The 18,789-nt window shown below is 45.8% G+C and overlaps 1 protein-coding gene across 1 annotated transcript in view; it reads left to right on the top strand.

Annotated features, from left to right (window-relative positions):
- Positions 1–17,559, top strand: part of B4GALT5 (beta-1,4-galactosyltransferase 5) — a 78,344-nt gene extending 60,785 nt beyond the window's left edge. Inside the window, exons 3-9 of the mRNA XM_084887111.1 lie at positions 6,590–6,703; positions 7,711–7,835; positions 8,704–8,820; positions 9,420–9,607; positions 10,863–10,985; positions 13,457–13,558; positions 14,421–17,559. Coding sequence (XP_084743237.1) covers positions 6,590–6,703; positions 7,711–7,835; positions 8,704–8,820; positions 9,420–9,607; positions 10,863–10,985; positions 13,457–13,558; positions 14,421–14,568 — 917 coding nt within the window. The 3' untranslated portion in view covers positions 14,569–17,559. The remainder of the gene's footprint in view (positions 1–6,589; positions 6,704–7,710; positions 7,836–8,703; positions 8,821–9,419; positions 9,608–10,862; positions 10,986–13,456; positions 13,559–14,420) is intronic.
- Positions 17,560–18,789: the final 1,230 nt, after the last annotated feature.

Consider the following 18,789-nt stretch of genomic DNA (forward strand, 5'->3'; position numbering starts at 1 on the left):
CAAAGCAGTTCTCTGCCTAGCACAGCCAGAGGGCATTCTGGATCTAAAGCTGCTGAGATAGCCAGATGACTGTCATCTCTGACCCAGCCACTCCCACTAGGAGTGCTATGGGCTTGAGGGCAGCAGCCTGGACTAAGGTCGTCTGCCAGCTCCTGCCCTACCCTGTAAGTAGTGCCATGTCACACACACACATTAAAAGGCCTTCATTAGCCAAGTGTAGCTAAAAAGCATCGTGTGACATTTAGGTAATGCTAGCTTTCTTTATCCTTAAAAGCTAAAGTGGTGATCGTAAGAATGTTCTTTTGGGGGTAGGACTAGGAGCCTGGATTGAGCCTGAATTAATGACCTGGAGAAGCTTGTTGTTATCACTGAAAGCCATAGAAAGGGGGGACTAGGAGTAGTAGGAAAGACAAGTAAGATAATATTGACATCAGAAGAGAATTCTCTGGGTTTATCCAGTCTAGCTAGTTAGTTTTATAGATGAGGTGAGGAGTTGGATGGCCTAGCATTTCTCACACTTAAATATGAATTCCCAGGTGCTATCCTATGTATTAACATTTAAAAATTTTTAATGATATATGTTTCAGAGAGGAAGGGAAAGGGAGAGAGAGATAGAAACATCAATGATGAGAGACAGTCATTGATCGGTTGCCTCCTGCAAGTCCCACACTGGGGATCGAGCCGGCAATCTGGGCATGTGCCCTGACCGGGAATTGAACTGTGACCTTCTGGTTCATAGATCGATGCTCAACCACTGAGCCCTGCCAGCTGGGTCTATCTAGAAATTTTTAACCAGAGGAAGATTTCTTACTTCTGTACACACCTATGCACACCAACCTCTCACAAACACTTATGGCCCTAATCCCTTCCTAGTACACACAAAGAAAAATGTTCTATTAACTACATCACTCAAAACCGGTCTGTTGCGCTGGCGTGTTTGGCTCAGTGGATAGACCATCAGTCTGTGTACTGAAGGGTCAGTCCTGGGTTCAATTACTATAATAGTGAAGGCATATGTCCAGGTCGTGGGGTTGATCCCCAGTAGGGGGCGTGCAGGAGGTAGCCGATCAATGATTCTCTCTCCTTGATGTTTCTATCTCTCTATCCCTCTCCCTTCTTCTCTGAAATCAATTAAAAATATATTAAAAAAACACAAACAAAAAAACTCAGATCTGTTACCATAGGCAAATAAAATGAGTGAAGTCATTGCCAGTGTACTCTGATATATTCAGTGAGGTAAATATTCATACCTCTTTCTCTCTGGTTTTTAGATGCTCAGTCCATAGTTTTCTGTATGTCTGCCCTCTGCAGGTAGTCAGCCTTAAGCTTGCTAACTCTTGAAGAATGCTAATTCTTTATGTTCCACAGATATTGTCCCCATTACATCTTTCTAGCATATATACATGTCCACATTAGGGGGTTTAAAGCTTCTAGATGATTCTAACGTGCAAACAAAGCTGCCAAACCACTGGTATAGAATAAAATTGAATAAACAGACCATTTGGATCTGTAGGTAGGAAGGATGTGTGTTGTTTCCCATTTTATAAATGTAAAAACAGCTGCATTATCTGCCCTTCCACTCCCTTGCTGGAAGAATGAAATGAAATAGATTTAGATGAAAAGGTAAAACCGTGGCCATGGACATTCAGCAAGCTTGTTCCTTTTCTTTCAGTAGTTCCCTCATTCAGTAAATACCTGCTGTAGAAGAGCCATTGACGGTTGGTGCCCTGAGAAGCACCTGCAGTTAGCCCGCCCATTTCCAGGCCAGACGGGAGGACCAGGGCCGCACAGCAGTCGTGCAGTTTCACCAGGCCATGGGCAGTTCATGCCCTCTGCCTCTTCCACTTCGTGAAGACTTTATCTATAGAACTTAAAATTAGAAAAGAGGAAATTAGGGGTTTGCGGGGGAGGGGAGGGGTATTCCCCCAAGATGTAGGGCCAAGTTATGGAGGACTTCCATGTAGGAGCTGTGTATTTGAGGGTTGTTGTTTTTTTAATGACACTATTAATTTAGTAACCAGAAGAAAAAGTATGTGGCGTTTTGTCGTGTTTTGTTCCATGCTAATTGCTAGCAGGCTTATTATATCAGTGTTCGAATGAAGTAGAAAGGAACTGATCTATCTTTAAACCCCCAAAAGTAGGATCAGGGTTAGAAAGTGTCTTGTCTCCTCTCCTACATGTTTATTTTTGTTATTGTTTTTACTTAATTCCTGTTTCGGTTGCAGCTCCAAGGTTTAGTTCTATCATTGCCCAGAATTATTATTCACTTCTGTTTTTTGTTGATTTGCTTATGAAAATGCTTATTATAATACCTCTGATAATTTCTTTGCCTTCTAGGAAAATACAGTATAATTACTGTGATGCTGTTTTAAAGAGAAGTATGTGTATAATTAAGCAAAATCAGAACTATCAGTATAGGACTGTGGTCGGCAAACTGTGGCTCGAGAGCCACATGCGGCTCTTTGGCCCCTTGAGTGTGGCTCTTCCACAAAATACCATGGCCGGGTGAGTCTATTTTGAAGAAGTGGCATTAACAGAAGTTTAAGTTTGAAAAATTTGGCTCTCAAAAAAATTTCAATCGAGTACTGTTGATATTTGGCTCTTTTTACTAATGAGTTTGCCGACCACTGGTATAGGAGGTTCTTGACAAAGCTTTTGAAATGTTAATACCTTCAGAAAAGGCTCAACTTAGGACAGGTTTGCATGTGTAAACTAAGGACTTCGGGCTAGTTTCTGTGTAAATGTAATTTTACCTTTGGGGTTAATGCTGACTTGGTTTATATCTTTATATAAATGCAGGCTTAGTGTTGTTGTTTTGTTTGTTTTTTAATTCTATTTTATTGATTTTTACAGGGAGGAAGGGAGAGGAATAGAGTGTTAGAAACATGGATGAGAGAGAAACATTGATTTATAAATTTCAGGTTGCAAAATGAATTTGAATAGGAAGTTTTAATGTTCATAGAATCAGTATGAGTCCAAAAAGATTGGTGAGAGTGATTTTAATACTCTGAAAAAATAGTACAGTCTAATGCAGGGGTCCTCAAACTTTTTAAAGTGGGGGCCAGATCACGGTCCCTCAGAGAGCTGGAGGGCCGGACTATATGAACTACTAATTCCTACTGTAACACCTCGGCTGCGCTCACTGCCCAAAAAACCTGGCGGGCCGGATCAGACTCCTCTGCGGGCCGCATGTGGCCCGCGGGCCGTGGTTTGAAGACCCCTGGAATGGAAAGATCTCTGACTCAGATTTTTGTCATGTACTAGCCAAGTCTCCTTGTATGAGTTGTCTATATGGTGCCTCAGTTTCCTTATCTGTAAGAAAGTAAGAGGTTGGAGTGGCTTCCTTCTTAGAATCCCCTAGGAAAAAGGCGTCTGCTTCACACACTTAAAACCCCACTAAATGACAGTAAAAAAGTGTGTGTGTGTGTGTGTGTGTGTGTGTGTGTGTGTGTGTATGTGTGTGTGCGCACGTGCATGCATGCTGCATGTGTGTATGCATACATAATGTTATAAACCCTTAAGAATGAAGAGAACAAGAAAGCAGACCACAGCAAAAATTTTTGGAAGTTGGAAAACAGAAAAAAGGATTTAATAGACATCCCTCCCCCCCCAAAGAAACAAAACAAAACAAAAAAAATTGACTGCTAATGTGGCAGCAAAGAAAGTCATCAACCACCCGAGTTTATATCCCAGAATCTTCTAGAAGCTCAGGAATGAGCAATATGAAGTACTTTTGGAGATAAAAATAAAGGTGGCCCTTGGCCAGTGCTGCTCACTGGTTGAATGTCGACCTGTGAACCAGAAGGTCATAGTTTGATTCCCGGTCAGGGGACCTGCCCAGGTTGTGGGCTCAAGCCCCAGTGGGGTGTGCAGGAGGCAGCTAATCAGTGATTCTCTCTTACCATTGATGTTTCTATCTCTCCCTCTCCCTTCCTCTATGAAATCAATAAAAATATATTTTAAAGAAATAAAGGTGGCAACTTGGATAAAGGTTGGTTGAAAGCTTTTTGAAAAGCAATCAGATGCCCAAGATCTCTTTCCCAATCTTGGCAAAGAATTGGAGACTTGATAACATTCAAAGATGGCAAAAGAGAGGGTCCCTCAACTTGGTTTCATCGCAACTTGGTTTTCCTCAGTTCCAGGATGCTTATAGCCAGGACTGCAATTCTGGCAGGAGACTAGAATAGACTTCTATGGGGAATGTGATGGGACCAAGAGGAAAGACCCAAAGATATTGATGCTGGAAGTTTCTAAACCAAACTTCTGGCTAGAATATCTTATCGTGAAGAACCTTGTTTGTACCCTTTCAGTTAGCTGATTAGTGCCCCACTCAAATGTCAGCAGATGGCCAAGTATTGTGCGTAGATATCAAAATAGGCAAGAAGCAGCAAATTAGAAGAAACAGGCTATTCTGGGAGAAGAATTTTTTAAAAAATATATTTTATTGATTTTTTACAGAGAGGAAGAGAGAAAAACAGAGAGTTAGAAACATTGATGAGAGAGATATCAATCAGCTGCCTCCTGCACACCCCCCATCAGGGATGTACCCGCAACCAAGACATATGCCCTTGACCGGAATCGAACCTGGGACCCTTCAGTCCACAGGCCAACGCTTTATCCACTGAGCCAAACCGGTTTCGGCTGGGAGAAGACTATTAAAACAATAATAATATATATTCTCAAGGGTGAGAGAAAAAAGGATACCAAACTTGAAACAAGAATATATTATATGAAATGAACATTTAGAAAAATAAAAAGGATTCTTTGAAATAAAAAATATAATAGCAGAAATAATCATTAAAAGTAGGGCTGGGTAAAATTGAGAAAATTGGTAGAGTAACAAAATGGCTAGGTATGTTCAACACAATGGCTAAGAATAGACACCCTAGCAAGGCACACCACTATGACATGTTCTGAACAAAGAGAAAGTTCTTTACAATTCCAGTAAGACATTACTGGTCACCTTGACAAAGATCCGGGATTAGAATGGCTTTGGACTTAGCAGACACAGTGGAATCTAGAGAGTAATGGGACAGCACCTTCACAATTCTAAAGGAACATTATTTCCAGCCCAGAATTCTATAAGCTCGACCAACCGACAAGCCAAGAGAGGAAGAATAAAAACAATCAGATGTACAGGTTTCAAAATCACTTCCCGTTTCCCTTTGTAAGAGCTGCTTTGAGGATGTGCTCCATTAAGCGAGAAAAAGGGGAGAAATTGAACTTGGGGAAAATGAGGAGTGATTCTGTAAAGAGATGACACTGAGGAGGGAGATCCCAGGATAGCATCTGCACGTCAGGCCCAGAGGAAAGGCGTCAGGCCCATAGGAAAGGCGGTCCAAATTGGAGTGGGTCAGAGGCACTGGACCCTCCTTGGGCCATGAAATGGAGAGAATACCTGATGCCTGTGAATGCAGTGATAAAGGCACTAGGGCATGGTGTTGAACTACTCATTAGTCTATGATAAAACTTGGCAAACAGCTCTAGCTGATTTGGCTCAGTGGTTAGAATGTTGCCCCTCGGACTAAAGGATCCCGGGCTTGATTCCAGTCAAAGTCACATACATGGTTGCAGGCTCTATCCCTGGTCCTGGTCCAGCCGTGCAGGCAGCGACCAATCGATGTGTCTCTCTCACATCAATGTTTCTCTCTCTCCCTCTCCCTCTCCCTCTCCCTCTCCCTCTCCCTCTCCCTCTCCCCCTCCCTCTCCCTCTCCCCCACCCCTTTTACTCTGTCTTAAAAAAAAATCCTTAACAAAAAAAACCCTCACAAAAACAAACAAACAAAAAATCTTGGCAAGCATAAAAACAAGACAGTCACTCGGAGGAAAAAAAAAAAAATTCAAACAAGGAAGGAGAAGTAATCATAACCTCTCCACATTTCTCAGCTGTGAATAGTGTCCACAACCACAACTATCATATATGATCGTTAGGAGCCGGGCGGGTGGAAATGGCGTGTGTGGTGGGGCTGGGGGAGAAACGGAGGGAAATCCTGTCCCCCCCAGGGTGTGAAGCCAGCAGGTCAGGCCTAAAATGGAAGCATCACAATGAGCTGTGAGCGAAAGGAGGTAACTAAAGCGGTTGGCTAACAGAAGTGAGAGTGGTTCCCTTAGAGCAGGGGTGGGAACGTCTGGCCCTGCCAGGCTTGAGGGGTGAGTTTATTAAATGTTTAACCGAACATAGCAGGCTAATTTTTAAGCTGATCATTTTGTCTGGCCTGTGGATGATGTTATAAATACCCAAATGGCCCTTGGCAGAAAAAAGGTTCCTCACTCCTGCTTTAGAGAATAAGGTACAGGGTGTGTGTGCTGTTTTTATAATTACGTTGTGGGTAATTTGATAGTAACCTGAGTGCATATAAAGCTGTAATATCAATCAGAATAGAAACAGTGGTTAAAATGGTGTCATCTACTTAGCATTTTTATTGATGGTTCAAATTTATAGCTGCAATGAAGAGCTAGTCCAGAATCCTGCTTCACAAAAAATTATGTCTAAGAAAAAAACCCTCTTTTGTAGACATCCGAGAATTGCAGAATTGATCACATGTACCTACCAGTCTGAGTTGCCTTTTTTTTCCCCTTGCCTTTCTAGATTATCCTCTTGACTTGAACCACAGTGAGACCTTCCTACAAACCACAACTTTTCTTCCTGAAGACTTCACCTACTTTGCAAACCATACCTGTCCCGAAAGGCTCCCTTCCATGAGTGAGTAGAGCTCTCGCTTATCTTCCTCCGCTCTTGAAACTGCTGTCTTTGTATTTGATTAAAATCAGAGGGAAGATGCTCTTGTTCTCTGTATGTGTCTCCCTGCGTAGAAAACATAAACATCCCCCTGGAGTGGAAACAGGGACTGTGAAACGGACTTGTGTTCCGACCCTTCCTCAACCCCCCTGCAAGGGGGCCCCTGTTCTGCGTGCCCTTTGCACACGCACCCTCATTGGGGCCTGATAGGACGTCTTTTATTATGTATTTTACACTGATGATAGCTTGTTTGATATGAGAAAAGTTATTTTCTTAACCAAGTGTTGGCTTAAAAAATTGTTGGCTCTTTTTTTCTTTCCTTTTTTCTTGAAATCCCAGGCTTACTCTAAAGCAGTGTTTCCCAAAGTGTGATACGCGTTGCACCAGAGTTTGGTGGTGATACGCACTGCACCGTGCTTAGCTGTGCCTAATTCTACATTCTCATGAGTATGAGGGTACTCAGCGTTAAGAAAATTATAGAAGGGGTACACATATTGTCAAAAGTTTGGGAAGCACTGTTCTAAAGCAATGACGACAAAGCATATACCTTTCTGTATCTTAGACAATTGCACTTCTTAACTTAGGTTAGAGATGGGTGTTCTGAGTTTGGGCATGACCAGGTAAATGAATTTGGACACTGCGTCTGCACTTGCCTCGGGAGCACGCAGAGATGGCTCCAAACTCAGCTGCTTTTCTCCTTCCTCTTTGAGAAGTGCAGTTGCTGTCTTACGTGGGTTTAACCTCTCGCTGCACCCTGGGCCGAAGCAGAACTCTCCATCTTGGTTTGGCTGCAGTAATGGTGACGACCTGAAATGCAAAGAGTTGGAAAGCCGAGGAAGGGGCTCCACTCCTATTAGAAACGATAAGCTGAAAAAGCATTGACCTTCTCCAGAGAGTAAAACCCTGGACATAGGGGAAAGAATCTACCATTTCCTGGCCTTAATGTTTTTTTTCTCTCTCTCTCTGTTCAGAGGGCCCAATAGACATAAACATGAGTGAAATTGGAATGGATACCATTCATGAACTCTTCTCCAAAGACCCTGCCATCAAGCTCGGAGGTCACTGGGCACCTTCCGATTGCGTGCCCCGCTGGAAGGTAGGGTGTGGAGTCAGGACCTGAGGTGCCCAGACCTGCCATTGCTTCCCATCCCCGGGCTTCACCCCAGGGCATCTGTAATTTGCTTCCTGCTGCCCAGTGAGAAGTGTTTGCAGGTGATGGAAATACTCTGGAGGGATGGGTGTCCCTGAGGACTCCTGTATGGCCAGACACTTACATTGTTCTGGTCACAGAGCAGCACTCTTATCTCCTTAGAGGATTATCGGCTAAGCAGCAGGAGGGTTTGTAGGTCTCTTAGGACACATCTACAGAGGCCATCTTCACAAATTCAGTGCTTCCTGCCCCGTTCGCCATTGTTACTCTGAGTTTAGTGGAGTAAAAACTGGAGGCTGCTCGCCGGACACTGAGAATTTTGAAGGACTTGTTCTGTGCCAGTCCTGGGAGACAACTGGGTGCAGCAGGGGCCCAGGAGGGTCTGGAGCAGATCCGTGTTTCCAGCCTGTTGGCTAGAATGGAAAGTCAGTGCAGTGACCATCATTAAATAAATTATCTGTGTTAAAGTGCCTTGCACATTGTAAGGGGAAGTATTCTTTTCTGATGCGTAGTTTAGTTGTAATGTTTATATATCTAGGGATATATCCGCGTACTGGGTCACCATGTAGGATGTGTGTCTTCCTCTGGGCTGTGGTCTAGAATGACTCCATTCAGCAGGCCCACCACGTGTACAGTATGGCACAAGCAAGAACAAGGTCCACTTCCTCCACAGGTTTGACTTGCCAAAGTAGTTCTTCCTTTAAAGTACTTGAGGACAAGGCAGCCTCCACTCCCCAAGAGCTGGTCACTGATTCTGCTGAAGTTGAGGGGACTAACAGGACGGCCTCTTTCTTTTCGCTGTGACCCTCTCCAGGTGGCAATCCTTATCCCCTTCCGGAACCGCCACGAGCACCTGCCAGTCCTGCTCAGACACCTGATTCCCATGCTCCAGCGCCAGCGCCTGCGGTTTGCATTTTATGTCATTGAGCAAGTGAGTGGTCGGTCCTTTCTCTCCTCGCCTTTCTCTTCTGAGGCAGCAGTTAGAGTGCTTCAAGCTAATCAATCCATCTTCAGTGTGGAGAGCTGGTAAAACGGAAATCTTGTGACTGAGTCACCCTGAGCCGGGAAGGGGAACAGAGAGCAATTCTTTGCTCCTCTGTGAAACGTGGCTCAGTCAGGACCACAGATTTGCGTCCAGGGTGGAGCTTTGTTTACCCTTGAACAAAGGCCCCTTGTGTGGTGGTTTTGCTCGAGTTGCTTTGGGTGGTGTCTTCAGGCTCCAGGAAATTCCCCTTATGATAAGGAGCTGTAAGTAAAAGGGCAGAGTGTTCTTCCTTCCTTTCTGGGCTGGGTAATCTAAACGCTGTCCACCACAGCCCTGGAGAGAGCAGCTCGGGTTTATCATCCCCATCCCTTCTATTCCTGAGGAAATGAGGCTGGCCGTCAGGTGGCTCCTGAGGCCGTGGTGCGGGTGCTGGGCCTGTCTCACTTCCGGCCCAGCGATCTTCCCCAGTGGCTTTCCTTCAGGCAGGGCAGAGGCAGCAGCGCCTGCTTCAGAGTCCTTTTACAAACAAAGCTCTGCTCCTGTAGGTTGGCACCCAGCCCTTCAACCGAGCCATGCTTTTCAATGTCGGCTTTCAAGAAGCGATGAAGGACCTGGACTGGGATTGTCTTATTTTTCATGATGTGGATCACATACCTGAGAGTGATCGTAACTACTATGGATGTGGACAGATGCCAAGGCATTTTGCGACTAAATTGGATAAGTATATGTATCTGTGAGTATCAATCATTTCCTCTCAATTAAAGAAGTTAAATCTGTACCACATGATCTCACTCATTTGTGTAATATAAAGAACATTATAAACTGTTGAACAAAAATAGATACAGAGGCAAAGAAGCATCGAACAGACTGTCAAACTACAGCAGGAAGGCAGAGGAGGATTGGGGGGCTAAGAGATCAACCGAAGGACTTGTATGCATGCATATAAGCATAACCAGTGAACACAAGACACTGGGGGGGGGGGGGGGGGGGGGCAAGTGCCAGGGGGTAGGGGAGGCCAGAAGGAGGTCAATGTGGGGGAGGGAGAAAGACATATGGACTACTATTTGTAATACCTTAATAAAATAAAATAACTTAATGGAAAAAAACAAAAATAAGTTAAATCTGAAAGGATGATGAGAGATGCAAAGATGGCAAATCCAGTTAGCTTCAACCCAAATGCCCATCAGCTGATGAATGGGTAAATGACACGTAGTAGATCCACACAGTGGAATACTGTTTGTCAGTATAAAGGAACGAAGTACTGCTAGATGCAACAACATGGATGAAAGCATGCTAAGTGAAAGAAACTAGTTACGGAAGACAACATATTACATGATTTCACTTATATGAAATGTCCAGAACGGGCAAATCTGTAGAAACAGAAAGGAGAATAGTGGTTGCATGAGGGAATGGGGGGAAATGATGAGTACCTGCTAATGGACACAAGGCTTCTGTTGGGGGTAATGAAATGTATTAAAATTGACTGTGGGCATGGTTGCACAACTCTGTGAACATACTAAACATCTTTGAATTATGCTCTTTTTAAAAAAAAATATATTTTATTGGTTTTTTACAGAGAGGAAGGGAGAGAGATAGAGAGCTAGAAACGTCGATGAGAGAGGAACATCGACCAGTTGCCTCTTGCATACCCCCTACCAGGGATGTGCCCGCAACCAAGGTACATGCCCTTTTAGTCCGCAAACTGACGCTCTACCACTGAGCCAAATCGGTTTCAGCTTGAATTATGCTCTTGAAATGTGTGAGTTATATGGCTTGTCAATTATGTCTCAGAAAAGGTGGTATAAAAATGTTCAATGAGCTACTCGGGTTGATGCATCTCAGTGAGAGGAAACAGTTTCGGGTGGTTCCGGGCCGTAGCACAGAGAGCCTTGTTTTACGGTAGACAGTTTTCCAGCGAGCTGGCCTGTTCTAGGGGGAAGAAATCACCTTTCGTGCACAGGTGATGGACGCTCTTCGTCTCCTTTTAGGCTTCCTTACACTGAGTTCTTCGGTGGAGTGAGCGGCTTAACAGTGGAACAATTTCGGAAAATCAATGGCTTCCCTAATGCTTTCTGGGGTTGGGGCGGAGAAGACGACGACCTGTGGAACAGGTACGGCCCTTCTCCCCGCGTCTTCCAGCGGCGCTCCCTCACACTCTGCAGGTGGTGCTGTCCAGTACGGATGTGTATGCAATTTAAAAAGGTCCCAGCAGCCACTTTTCCAACGGTTAAGAAAGAAAAGGAGGGCAGGTTAATTTTAGTATGGTGATAAAATACCCTGTTTCCCCGAAAAGAAGACAGTGTCTTATATTAATTTTTTCTCCCAAAGTTGCGCTAGGTCTTATTTTCAGGGGATGTGTTATCTTTCCATGTGCTAGGTCTTATTTTCAGGGGATGTCTTATCTTTCCATGCGCTAGGTCTTATTTTCGGAGGATGCCTTATTTTCTGGGAAACACGGTATGCCGGTGATATATTTATCACAGTGTCTCCAAATAATAATATTTCAACATGTGATCAATATAAAATGTTAATGAAATACTTTACATTCCTTGTTTCTTACTAAATCTTCAAAATCTGGTATGTGTTTTCCACTCACAGCACATTTCACTGAAACCTCCCCAAGCCAGAGGCTGACTGTCAGAGATGTGCCCAGATTTATCTGCGCCGTCAGTCCAGGCTTGTGTGATACAAGTGTGTGTGAACAGTTCTGTGTGGTGTAGACATTTAATAAGGCAGGAATAAGCAAAAGAATTGCCACCTCTGTTTACTTCTAGGTTGGCTTTAAAAAAGAAAGTATGTGTTGGCTGTTAATTACAAAGTAGTATCTGTTGGTAAGAATTCATGGGGTACAAAAGCACAGAAACCAAAGCGTGTAAGTCTGACTTCCCTTTGCCATCCTATTTCATTCCCAGGAAGTAGCCATTTAACACACTTTCTTTCTGCTTCTTCCTATTCATATATAAGCAACTCTGACACATCCCTTCTCCCCTCCCACCACGTTCATATAGTGAGGACCACTTCCTTATTTTAATAATTGCATAGTATTCTTTTATGGAGTACCAGTACACAGTATTTTATTTTATTTTTTTAATGTATTTTTATTTCAGAGGAAGAAAGGGAGAGAGAGATAGGAACATCACTGATGAGAGAAAATCATTGATCCATTGTCTCCTGCATGCCCCACAGTGGGGATCGAACCTGAAACCTAGGCATGTGACCTGACGTGGAATCGATCCAGGACCTCCTGGTTCATAGGTCGATGCTTAATCACTGAGCCACACTGGTGAGGCCACAGCAATTTATTTCAATGCTCTCTGTTGTTCACGAGTTTGAACATCCTTTGTTCACATGTGCAACTATTTCTTTCCATTAAATCCCTAGTTATGGAATTACAGAGTTAATAAGTAAATGCACTTTAAATTTTTATAATTATTGCCAAATTTTCTTTCAAAAAGATTCTAGTCAGTGCTGCCCATTTTGTTATACCACTGCCAACAATGGAGATAAACAGCCTTTTAAATTTTGGCCACAAGTGGCTCATGGCTACTACACTGGACAAAGCAGCTCCGGACAATTCTTGCTCAATCTACTAGGTAAAAATGGCCTCTCATCCTTTTAATTTGAGTTTCTTAGGAACCTAGGGAGAATGAAGAGCTTTTCCATAAACTTAACTGGTTTGGCTGGCCCTTGAATCCAGTTGATCTCGCCCAGAAAATCTGTCACAATTCTCCTCTCTCTCTGTCTCTTTTTCTTTCTCTCCTCCCACCCCCAGCTCAGGGGAGGGGGGCAGTTTCTGTGCAGGAACTGTGGTTGGTTTGTTCCCCAGCACCTTGCACAATTCCAGGCACACAGTAGGCATTCCATGTATACTTACCAAATGAGAGTATAATTTGGAGTAAGGAGGATATTGAAATAATATGAAAATGACCTTAAATTTTCCATGCAAGACAAAATCTATTAATGATTTCTTTGAGCTCTATTAAGTTTCCAGTAAGCCCAGCTTGGGAAATCTTATCTTTGTCATGCCAGGATAATATCCTGAACACCTTCTCCAAATTCTGCCTCCCTCGTAGTGACTCTCCATGAACTGTGAAGTTTTACATTGAGAATTTGTCATGTAAATCTGATCATCTCCATAGTGATGGGGGAGGTGAGCGGAGACATAATTTAGACCTAAGCAGAGAAAACCCGTAGCAACTCTGACTTTGCTGGCTTGCTTTGTGGGAGCTGGTGGAAGGGAACGGTTCTTTCCACCCCCAAGAATGTCTGATGGGATCCCAGTGAGCCGGCAGGAGTGGGTGTGCACCGCCTGCCAGGGGCATCACTCTTGGACCTACCACCCGGGACCCGTGTCAACCTTACCCTCAAGAATTTTGAACTTCATTTTGAATTTATTTTATTTTTTCAAAACTTTTTTGTCGATTTCTTTTATAAAACCATGAACTTATCCAGAGAGTATAGGTAATTTGAATATTTAGATGCAGAGAAAGTTCTGTTGTTCAACTGGGTTTCTAGCCTCGGCCTAGGTCACCCCTAGGACTTGATCACTTATCTAAATGCCCGTTCTCTTTGTCTTGGGCAGAGTACAGAATGCAGGCTATTCTGTGAGCCGGCCGGAAGGTGACACAGGGAAGTACAAGTCCATTCCCCATCACCACCGAGGAGAAGTCCAGTTTCTTGGAAGGTGGGTGCCTTTTACTCACTCCTCTTATGACTCCTGGGCTTTGCGTTCCCAGGTGTCCCAGGGCGCACAGCAGCCCCTCGTCCGACTCCCCAGCCTCTCTCCCGGGCCCTGTTCTGACAGCTGTTGATAGGCCCCAGGTATCCTTAACCGTGAGGCCAGCGTTTGAGGGTGAAGTCAGGCCATTGATTGTAAGAGCCTTTAAGGGAGTCACTCCGTCTACACCGTAAGCTTTACCGTCTCCTCGGCAGCTGCAGGGAGCTGGGGCAGTCACTCGGGCGAAGGTCTTGGACTTGCCCTGACGTGACAGAGCAGAGTTGGCCCCTCCCTGCAAACTCCCATCTGGAGGGTGGCCCTGAGCTTCTGCTGTGGTTGCAGTTGCTTTAACACCTCTCTGCTTTCAACACGTAGATCCCAGCTTGGACTCTTGGGGCGTGTGGACAGAGTAGCATCTCTGCATTTTCAGGGGCAGCTCTGTCTTTGTTCATGGGGGAGGATGGGCTCTGGAGAGCCGATTCTGATGGCATGAACTCCGTCTTCATGGGAATTGCAGGGCCCTGAATACAGACTCTGACCTTCCCATCTGATGTCTTAGTATCTCACCTCCCGCTTCCCCATTATCTGACCTTGGGCACGTCATTTAACATCAGGAGCCTTGGTTTCCTCCTCTGTTTAAGGGGTGGGCGCCTTAAAGAAATCTGTAATGAAGCACCTGGCATGAAACAGGAGGTGTTTCTAATGATAACCGCGTCTGAATGGCCTGTCCCGCCATGTGTCCTCCCTCCCCTGTGGGCTGCCCTGCTCCATCGTCTGTCCTGAGGGGGTCAGACCCCCTCACAGCCACCTCTGTTCTCTGCACCAACAGGTATGCCCTGCTGAGGAGGTCCAAAGAGCGGCAAGGGCTGGACGGCCTCAACAACTTGAACTACTTTGCAAACATCACATATGACGCCTTGTATAAAAACATTACCGTCAACCTGACACCTGAGCTGGCTCAGGTGACCGAGTACTGAACGAGGAGGGATTGTGTGTTGCTTTACCCGCCACCACCACGAAAGCAGCCTGATGTGTGGAGAGGTCCTGGGGCTCCACGCGGGATGGGAATTAGAAAAACGGTGTCTAATGAAGGATCACAGGGTCCAAGGGAAACTGTGAGCAGAGTACGCGCACACAGCGCCCCGCTGTCGGACCCGCTGGGATCGGGGAGTCCGCCCGGGAACTCCTTTCATCAGGACTGCTTTCTATTTCCACAAGACAGACGTCTGTCCTGCTGCTCTCCTCCGTCTCCTCCCCAGCGTCCCGTCCTAGCCACAGTCTCCAGAACCGGAACCGTGACCGCCGTGGGCCTGCCCCAGAGCCTGCCTCCGAGCGGCCTTCGGAGCGAAGAGGCAGCAAGCGCACCGCAGGCAGCTGTGTTTTAGGAAGAGCCAATGAGACTCCGCACACCGTCGTCTCTGGTGTCCTCTTCGTTTCATTTTTTTTAAATTACCTGCTTCGGGTGGGGATCGAGGGTAGAGGGGAGGGACTGGGGAAGATAAATAGACATGTAACAATCACTTCTTGAAGAAGTATAATTGTAAATAAGCCATGTAAAATGCCTTTTTTAAATTTAATTTTATAGCTTGCTTTGATTCAAACTGAGGATTTATCGTATAAGATCACTTCTTTGGCTGGCAAATGCAGGAACTCAGCTAAAACGCTGGGGAAGAACTTATCTCCCAAGTTGCTGTCACCTTGGAAGGGAGTGGACTTAGAGCACGTCGCGAAAGAACAAAACAGTCCAGTCTTCGTCACTGGCACCCACTCCTGCCCCGCCGGGCCCCTTCTCCCAAGGTCTTGCTCTTGACTTTTGCTCTGGATTCTCCGCCCCCCCCACCCCCCCTCCACTGTTGGGCACGGACAGGCTCTTCCCAATCTTTTGCTAAACAGGAGGTTCCTGTTTTACAGCAGGCGTGCCCTCTGCTCCAAGCAAGCCCTTGGGGGGCACACGCCCACCCATGGGTCCCTGCACTTTGTTTCGTCCGTTCACCATCATCAAGGGAGAATGAGTGGTGTCTCCCCCTGCACCACCGCCCCCGCCCCCACCCTGCCTCGAATTTTTTTCCTCTTGTGGAACACGGCCACAAAATCTGAAACCTGTGCCTAAATTACCATCTAGCGACCAACTAGTGATCCCTCTGAATATTTCCTTTCTGATTTCTGGAAAGGTTCCTTGTCAACATTGTTAACTAGTACATAGAACTAATGAGCAATCGGATGATGAGGAACCAGCCGGGAGCAAGTGGCTCTTGTGTGCCGTGGGTCAGCTGGGATCCAGGTCAGACCACATCAGAGCTTTAAATTAAACTGGCAAAGCCAGGGCGCAGGAGCCACGTGGTCTCTTCCCTCCCATGTGCTTTTGGAAGTCATGTTCTAAATTGCATTTGAATTTGTGCCTCCCTGTTTTTGCCCTGAGCCAAACCCCTCAATTCTTACTCCCCGGGGACTTCTGCGGAATTTTGAGAAATGCCAGTTTCCCCCTCCCTTTCCATAAGACATATTTATATATCGTGATTGGGAGTACTTTCTGAAGAGTACTTCATATTTTTTTTAATTGCCTTGTTTGCCTTCAACTTCCTTAATTTCATGGTTTACATGGGTGTGTGTGTAGGGGTATATTTGTATACACATGTGGGTTGGGGTTTTCTCCATTGCATGTGTTGGTTCCATGGACGTATGATCCCCACAAGCTGTGGGAGTGATTGGCCAGGCCTTGCTTTTGTTCATGTTTTTGTTCTTTTGAAGAATAGAGTGATATTTAGAAAATTAGTTGTTCTTATCGGCTCGTATGAGAGAGCAGGCTTGCTGCCCTTGAAAATGCTGGTAAGTTGTATCATATGTTTTAAAAGAATTTGAGAATTTCATGCTTTAAAAGACCTTCACGAGGGAACATTACACACAGAAGTTCATTTGGTTTTCCTTTGATGTATGGTGCATATAGCAATAAAGACTACTTTCCCCTCTCACCCCCCCAGCCCCCACCCGAGACCTCTGTGCTGGCCTTGGCTCCTCACCTTCTCACCCCCCTTCCTCCCTCCGTCACTGAAGGCCGCGCTGCTTTCCGGGTGACACAGCCAGGAGGCCATTCGGCAGAACTGGCCAGGACAGACTGCTTGGTAGTTGGCAGTGTTCTAAAGTGGTCTTCTTTGAAGCTTTTTTCACTGATGTAGTTGCAGCCAGGAGCCAAATGTTGGCAAAGGCTGACACCTGACTTAAAAAAAAGAAAATGCTGGATTGAGGACAAGAAGGAAGGGTCTCATGAAGTGGGGTCACTTAAATTACCTTGCAATCATGTGTAAGTGTGTATTAGTGTGAACTCTTATTGTGTGCTGTTAGCCATTTATCCACCGCGTTGAGTATTGTGTGGCAAACTGAAATGTTAAAAACACACAGCCGGGCTGGTGTGCTGTTAATGGTGTGAAATTCTCATGTCAAAAAAGAAAAGGAACAATAAGAACCAAGTGTGACCTTGTGCATATTTTGGCAGCTGAAATTGCTTAAGGCTACTGATGGGTGACCCCTTACATCATTCTTGTCTTTGATTATTGAGTACAGGGAAAGGTTTTCCTTTCACACTCTTGGTTTTCTTGGGGGGGTGGGAAAGGGGAGATGGGATATTTGCAAAAATAATCATTTTGACATTACAGGGACTCTAGTTAGGGCTCCTCTGTCGCAGACATCCATAGCGGAGCAGCAGCCACATGTATTGATTGTATCCACTCACCATTGACGATGACATGGAACTTAGCTAGCTTATTCCCATCACTACGTTTTTTTGAGCTTGCTCTTATGTTTTAAGAGGTGCCAGGGGTACATTTTTGCACTGAAATCTAAAGATGTTTTAAAGAACACTTTTCACGAAGATAGTCCTTTGTCATTACATTATTTACTCATGTGTTTGTACATTTTTGTATGTTAATTTATGAATGATTTTTTCAGTAAAAAATACATATTCAAGAACCAAACCGTGGTGGTCGTCTCTCTCTGCCCAGGACCCCGTGGCTTCTCGGGCCTTTCCTTTCTTAAGCGAGTTCAGCTCCATGTGCTCCTTCAAGCGCTGGGTGGCTCTTTGCTCTGCTCACCACCGGGGGTTCCTCAGGGAGCTCTGCCCACCGGACCCTCCCAGCCAGACCAGTTGAGTGAAAAACTCAGCCAGGGTAGCAAAAGCACGAACCCCATGGACTATCCAGACCTCCTGCCACACCTGGGTTTTCTTCAAGAATCGACCAGGTGATGCCCAGGTCGAATAAGATCCCTGAGCAAGGGGAGGGGAAGGTTCGACGGGTGGATCCAGAAGGTCCATGGATCACTCCAGAGTTTGCCGTCTGCCTGGTTCTGCTCAGAGAATCTAATCATAGAATGCTGACAGCTCGCTAGTATTTAGTGAGTGTAACGCTCTGTGCCAGGAGCTGGGACATAATGACGAGCAATAAGACGGGGTCAGTGTCATTGCTTACTGTTCCCCCGCCCGCCCACCGAGGTTAAAGTGCCAACCTTGAGCGCTGTGAAGGGGACACTGTGGGCTGCAGGTGCAGGAGGAGCAGGTGTCCCTGCGGTACGGTGGGTGAGCTGAGGAGGGGTGAGCAGGGCATCCGCAGGAGCAGGAAGCCAGGAAGGTTAGAGAGATCAGAGGACCACCCTGGGCACTGTCAGGCTGGGGGGTTGGGTTGGGCCAGACTGTACTGCAGGGCCTTGTGGGCCAAGGTCAGGAGTTTAGACGTTATCCTTAGAGCAGTGGGTACAAGAGTTTCCAGCAAGTAGGGCTCGGTGTCATGTGATTAGACAGTAATTTTTAATAGATTGCCGGCTGCAGGGGGAGTGGGGAATTGTAGAAAAGCAAAGGGAGCAGGGGGCCAATCAGATGAGTCCAGTCCATGGGCCCATACACAGAGGAGGATGCTGGGGGAAGAGCCGTGGAGAGGAGGATGCTGGGTAAGACAGCTGTGGAGAGGAGGATGCTGGGTAAGACAGCTGTGGAGAGGAGGATGCTGGGTAAGACAGCTGTGGAGAGGAGGATGCTGGGTAAGACAGCTGTGGAGAGAAGGATGCTGGGGGGTAAGACAGCTGTGGAGAGGAGGATGCTGGGGGGTAAGACAGCTGTGGAGAGGAGGATGCTGGGGGGTAAGACAGTTGTGGAGAGGAGGATGCTGGGTAAGACAGCTGTGGAGAGAAGGATGCTGGGGGGTAAGACAGCT

The sequence above is a fragment of the Pipistrellus hanaki genome (assembly GCF_964339955.1).
Source record: "Pipistrellus hanaki genome assembly, chromosome: 6".
Taxonomy (NCBI): Eukaryota; Metazoa; Chordata; class Mammalia; order Chiroptera; family Vespertilionidae; genus Pipistrellus; species Pipistrellus hanaki.